At 27.7% G+C, this 7,295-nt stretch overlaps 1 protein-coding gene across 1 annotated transcript; it reads left to right on the top strand.

The window, feature by feature from the left end:
• Window positions 1–2: 2 nt before the first annotated feature.
• On the top strand, window positions 3–489 carry LOC119667368 (40S ribosomal protein S6-like; the record flags this gene model as incomplete). The annotated part of the gene is made up of 1 exon (XM_038076657.1): window positions 3–489. A coding segment is annotated over one exon (444 nt), but the record flags the coding sequence as incomplete, so codon positions are not given.
• Between the last annotated feature and the right edge of the window lie 6,806 nt (window positions 490–7,295).

Below are 7,295 nucleotides of genomic sequence, written 5' to 3'. Positions count from 1 at the left end.
TTGTGGATTCCAATATGTCTGTGCTGGCTCTTGTAGTTGTCAAAAAAGGGGAAAATGAAATAGCAGGCCTCACTGATGTCGTTGTTCCTCGTAGGTTAGGTCCAAAACGAGCTGGCAAAATTCGGAAACTCTACAATCTATCCAAGGAAGATGATGTTCGTCGTCTAGTAGTTCGCCGCCCATTACCAGCAAGAGACAGCAAAAAAGCAACGTCGAAGGCACCAAAAATTCAACGACTTGTTACTCCAGTAGTTTTGCAAAGAAAACGTAGACGTATTGCTTTGAAAAAGAAAAGGCAATCTATATCAAAGGAAGCTGCAGCAAGCTATGCCAAATTGTTGGCGCAAAGGAAGAAGGAATCTAAGGTTCGCCGCGAGGAAGCTAAACGAAAGCGATCAGCATCAATTCGGGAATCTAAAAGTTCAATTTCAAGTGATAAAAAGTAGTTGCAACTAAAACAGCAATAAAACATGTCACATAAATGCTAAATATGTTTTCTACCTTTGTTAATGTTAATGTACGTATTTTAAAATGGCTTTAGTTGTAACCTCCTTGGCTTGGTCGATAGGATTAATTGTTTGTCAAAAAATGAATTTAATATTTAAGCGACATGAGAATCATTACGGCGCATGTGAAACGAATAAATATGCATTTTTGTAGAAGAAAGTATCTGGTCTGAAGGAGAAGCAAAGTTGATTTAAAAATATGGACAAAAAATTTAATTTAAAATGTTTTTTTAGCATCATTTAATTTTAAGCATATTTATTGGTACATTTTATGAAACAATCTAAGAATTGGTTTTTTGAACACTGCATAGCTTGAGAGAAAATGTAGCAAGAAATATTTGTAAAATAAGGGATTATATGAGAAATGAACAGACATTTAATATAAGTAAAGTTTTCTGCAGAAGTTTGAAATAAAATTCAACTTTTACTGTTATTTTAAAACATTTATGTACATGATTATAAGCATTAAGTGGAACCGCCTTTGTAGGGGTAACGGATAAATTAAGGGTTTTTTCAATTACACATGCAGTGCTTTCGACTTAAACGTCAAAAACGACAGAGGTTCCAGAAACGTATTGGAGCCAGTGTGTGTATTCTATATTAACGAAGACAGGGTATCAATGAAACGTTTAACTAAAGATAGTATATAGTCATAATCACTCACTTTAATTAATCATATGAACTCCTTAAACTGCATTTGCATTGCATGCGGATTTTAACTTGCGTGTTCGTATTTACGCTCTGAATCAAACAACTACCTCGTATGAAAATTGCATTTTATATTTTCATTTTAAAAATATCGCGCAGAATTTGCGCGATACTCTTGATTTTTATATTATATAACGCAAGTATATCAGTTATTTGTGAATTTTAAAATAAAAAACAAATTTTAAGAGTTATTTCTGCGCGAAAAAATAAAAGGCATATAATAATAATTATTTTTGATGAATATAATAAAAATCAAATTTAATTATTATTTTTTGAGTTTTTTTTAAAATGCAAATGATAACAGTTATAAGATGATTTTTATTTTTTTTATGATAGCTATTATGGTCCCTGAATTTTTATCTTTTTATTTTACTTACACAGGTAGATCAGTTTTCGAATATGTTTTAATAAAATTATTATAATAAATTTAATATATTTAAATATTTATTTAATATACGTTAATAAAATTATTATTATAATAAGTTTATTATAACAAAAATATTATAACAACTTTAATATATTTAAAATTTTTATTTATTTATTTTATCCACACGGATTTTTTTGCAAAAATGAGAGCGTATACTATTATTATTTAAAACAATAGAATAATGAATGGGATTCGTTGAATAATAATCGTTTAAAATAATTTGTTGTAATTATGCGTAGGCAAAACATCGCTTCTTTTTTATTGTAACATCTGCGCAATTATAAACTATTATTACAGTTTATTAATTGACGGACATTACTATCCTAATAAATACAATATTTTTTTAATATAAATTATAAATATTAGTTATTTAAAATGTGTATTTTTTATTTAATAATATTTAATAAAATAAAACAAACATTACACACATATAATTTTCTGCATAAAATTCCAAAAATAACACAAAATTGTACACTCAAAGCAAATTCTATCATCCCTCAAACAACTTGTGCGATGCACGTTTGTTTGCATTTTGTGCTCTCACTTTAACTTTTGTTCACGAAGTCTTCGAAGAATTTCACTGCGAATAAATATCGCAAATCTGGATATTCGAAGACTTCGGATTTACAAGAAATCCGGATTTATTTCCAACTTCAAAGATTTCGTTGAAATCCCATTATTCGAATAATTGAAGAACTTCGATTTTTAAAAAAAGTCGAATATAAACAGCACTACTCTAGAGTAAGATTTTTTTCATATATTTTTACTTATTTGATTAATAACTTCTATAATTGTCAAGAAATAAATATGGGACAACTGCATTACAGACATGCAGAAAATTTATTTTGTTACTAAATAACAAATGGTATTAAGATAAAAACTCGATAATTCAGAAAACAAATACTTGAACGTCTTAAGATGCATTCACATCAATGCGAACGCTTGTGAACGAACGAATATTTGCAGATAATCATGCTTACAAAAATTCGTTCGTTCGCCAGAGCTCGCTTTGGTTTGGACCAAAGAATACTTTTACAAGAACGGAAACTCCGCCCACTTTCATTTAAACGAAGAGAAATTTATTACATTTTGGCACACGTATGGAATACATGTGATTTTACCACGATAACCACGGTTGCCACTTATGGTACTTTAGTATCAAAATTGGTACTTTTTTTTCCGTTTGGTACTCTGGTACTCATGTTCAAAAAATGGTACATTTTCGGCGACCCAACTTTATTGTGGATATTTTCAATTAATTTTTTTTATAAATGTAACTTATATTGTTTTATACTTTTTGTACATTTTATATAAATTGTATTTTCTTATAAAAAGACAATAGAAAAATTTTGGACCTTTTTTTACAGAAATGGCACCTTTTTAAACCAATTTTGGTACAGAAAAAAATTTTCAAGTGGCAACCGTGACGATAACATCGAATTACTCTCTTTTGGGGTTGCAGTATATTAATTTCTTACTACTTGCTTATTATATGCTTTCCTTTTAATAATATAAAAAAATTGTGCGTACCTTATTTGGTTAATAATATCACATCACCACGGTTGCCACTTGAAAATTTTTTTCTGTACCGAAATTGGTTTAACAAGGTACCATTTCTGTAAAAAAAGGTCCAAAATTTTTCTATTGTCTTTTTATAAGAAAATACAATTTATATAAAATGTACAAAAAGTATAAAACAATACAATATCCACAATAAAGTTGGGTCGCCGAAAATTTATAATTTTTTGAACATGAGTACCAGAGTACCAAACGGAAAAAAAAGTACCAATTTTGGTACTAAAGTACCATAAGTGGCAACCGTGCACATCACGTAAACAAAATATATATTGTAACAACATAAATATATGATAAATAAATATATAAATTAATATATAAACATTTAAATCAGTCAACTTTAATCAGTTTAGTTTGCTTAATCATGTAATATGTATTCATAATTCATAATTTTAATTAATTTTTTCATATAAATTTTAAAGTATTTTGATTTATTATGTTCGGCAACAAACTTTTGTAGAAGAGGATTTTTTTATAAAATTAAAAAAACAGTATTGAATATATCTTATTAATGATTTATATTTTCTTAAATATTTTTTGAGCGTATAAAACATTGTTTCTAATATAATATTGAAATAATATCATTAAATGCTGTTATGATGTGTAATTAATAATAAAAACCGAAGCTACTACCAAAATTCTTTTTTATACGGCAACTCTCAAGTGGTGAATGATGAATTATATTTCTCTGCATAGGGAAATTTTTTAAATTTAGTGCTGAAAAATCTATTGATGGGTGGGGGTGTACGCGCATTCGCTCTAAATTTATGTGATGAATGGTACATATTTTTAGTTTGTATGCATTTCTAACTGATCAGTAGAGATGAATCTGTTGATGGGTGAGGATGCACGCGCATTCACTTCAAATGTATGTGGTGAATGATGCGTATTATTCGTTTACATACATTACTGTATGATTAGAATTATATGAATTTTTTAAGTAGGAATATTTTTATATGCAATTTAGTAAAAAAGTATTTTATAAATATTGAAAAATTTTTAATATACCATCATATATATAAAATATATTTATTAATAAATATTAAAGTATTTAAGAATATTAGCTGGGTTTAATTAAAAGAAGTACAAGTTGTACTCATAATTTATTATTTTTAAGAATTGAAATAATAATAACAATAATTTAATAAACATACAAATTTATTAAAGGCATTTGTTTAAAACAATATATATTGTTTGCGTATATAAGGAATAATATTTAAATAAAATAAATTGTCTTTTTTGAATAATATACTAAAAATATGTTCAATATGATATTAAAATCTGGGACTAGATTATTGTACTGGCTAATTATAAATATTAATTAATATTTTTACATGTAAAAAATTAAAATTTAAAAACAATATTAGAAACAAATTTATAGCATTTTACTTAATAAAAGAATAAAATTGTGATATAGTAGTTAATTTTGAAAAATATTCTTATAATAATAACATGAAATTATGTGAATTTTTATTCAGAAAACACAAGTGAAGGTGTATGTAGTTAATTAAATCGAAAGGCTATCGCATTTATAGATATATTTCCTTATATATTTGAATATAAAAAACTATTAAAAAATTTTTAATATCTATGTAATTTAAATTTGTGCACATTAGAAAAGAGTACAAGTTTAACCTTTAATTTGATATATCATGCACTACTATGGTAATTTCAAAAATAGAGTTACGGGGCCATATGCAGGATGATGTTTTGAGAAAAGTCAAAATAACGGTTTTTTGCAAATAACTCAAAAACGGTACACAGGAAAAAAAATCGTTGTGATTTTCGAGTTCTAGGGAAAATTTCCCTATAAGAAATATAAGTCTCGTCTTTGGAAAACAAAACTTTTAATTATTTGTAAACTAGTGTTATTTAAATCCTGCAGTGGTTTTACGACAAAGGATTGAATATTTATTACATATATATTTAGAAGGTTAATCAGTTGCACGTATAGAATATAAATACTCTATAGCATCAGGATATATATGTTTATGACATGTATATATCCTAGTAATAGAATACATATTTATAATTATTTAAATCCTGCGGTGGTTTTACGACAAAGGATTGAACATTTATTAGATATATATTTAGAAGGTTATTAAGTCGCACGGATAGAATATCAATATTCCGTAGCATCAGAATATATATGTTCATGACAAATATATATTCTAAATAATTAAGGATAATTCTTTTTCTTTCCTTCCACTAGGTGACCTAAGAAAAGCTACGCAGAATCCACGAAGCTCATGCACAGACTCCACGACATCCGTTTCCAGATGTCAGACAAATCCACAGAATTTGTCTAGTAGCATCCACGAAGTCTATTCACGAAATCCACTGGGCGCAACACATCTAGTTAGCGCTTAGATATACACATATCGTTGTTTTTTTTTATATAAGCAACAGAATCGTCGATAGATGATTATATAATAACATATATCGGATTAACCATTAAATTCAATTAAAGTAAAATAACATTCGCACAATTAACAAATAAGACATTGTACAAACATTTTTTTTTTAAACAATAAAGAAGTAAACATTATCTTTCCTTTAAGAAAACTCATCCCCGCAAATATAAATTTATTGTTACGATTCTGGACGACGGCTGAGGATACCCTAGCAAAACATTTTCTTTTGAATGTATTAAAAAGTGTCGTCACACATTTTAGCATTTCTGTCAAATAGTATTTTTGATTTTCCCTTTTCATTCCAATTTTTCTTTGAACTGCTTTCTCATCAATGACATTTCGATACAAGAGCTGGTCAGAAATAGGCAACCTTGTCTTTACTAATCCACCACAAAACAGCTGCGACGGAGACAACTGCATGTTGGACACTGGTGAAACGTTATATTCCAAGATACAGCAGTCAAACCGGTCCACTGCATTTGCTTCATAGCAACGTTTTAAGACATTCTTCGCTATTGCCACGCCTTTTTCTGCCAACCCCTTGCTTTGTGGATACCTTGAGCTTGAAAATTTAAGCTATATATTGCAGTCATTTGTAAATTTTTCAAATGTCAACGAACCAAATTTACTATTATCACACCTAATAGTTGATGGAAATCCAATTAGATGAAAGATACCTAATAACATATAATCGGACAAGCATTTGTTCGATATAAATGTGCTCTAAACTTTAAAAAAATAATAACTATTAATTTAAAGTAAAAAACAGAACCAACACAATTTTTTGCGCTCAACGCATAATCGGACAAAATGAAGCAGCCATGCTAAAAATGCTGTTATTTTACAAACAATAACAATAAATAATTATTTTATTTTTATGTAATAATATTAATAATCTGTAATAATTCTCACAACATATATAACAATTAAGTAATATCAAATAGTATTACAATAGTACCAAATGGAAAGAAATCTACTATCGAAATTAGGCAATTAATAATTAAAATGAATGAAATGAAATGAAATGAATTGAAGGTAAAACCGTTAGAGAAATTGCTAATTTAGTTGGAATAAGTCAATCTACTATTCAAGACATTATCAAGAGGTCCCATGATGAGTTTAGGCTGGCCAATAAGATTAGAGTAGCTCAAGGCGAAATATTAAATGATCGAGAAGAGCGTTTGATATTTAAAGAAATAAAGAAAAATTCTTTTAAAACCGCAAAAGACTTTAAATTTTCATTAAAATTCTGCTCTGGGAAAGATGTATGCTTAAATACTATTCGCAATATATTACATTAATCCAATTATTAAGGAAGAATTACCATAAAGAAGCCGTTTATAAGTATTAAATATAAAAATAAAATAATAAACTACGCCAAGGAGTACTTACTAACAACAGAAAGCTTTTGGAATCAAGTAAATTGAGGGGAAATCATCTTAAACACATTTCCATTCATGATTTTAGTTTTTTCAAGCTTTTGTTCACTGACGAAAGTAAATTTAAGTATGATGTAAGATGTTGATAAGATGTTTGTATCTGGTAAACCAAATGCAGAATTCAATCAGCCCAATATAAAAGCTATTCTAAAAAATGGAGGAGGCTCTGTTATGGTTGGTGGTTGTATGTAGAGTACAGGAGACGGCAATTTGAATTTTATTGATA

Source organism: Teleopsis dalmanni, chromosome 1 (assembly GCF_002237135.1).
Source record: "Teleopsis dalmanni isolate 2A chromosome 1, ASM223713v2, whole genome shotgun sequence".
Taxonomy (NCBI): Eukaryota; Metazoa; Arthropoda; class Insecta; order Diptera; family Diopsidae; genus Teleopsis; species Teleopsis dalmanni.
The sequence above is the reverse complement of the archived record's forward strand: the minus strand, read 5'-3'. Positions and strand labels throughout refer to the sequence as shown.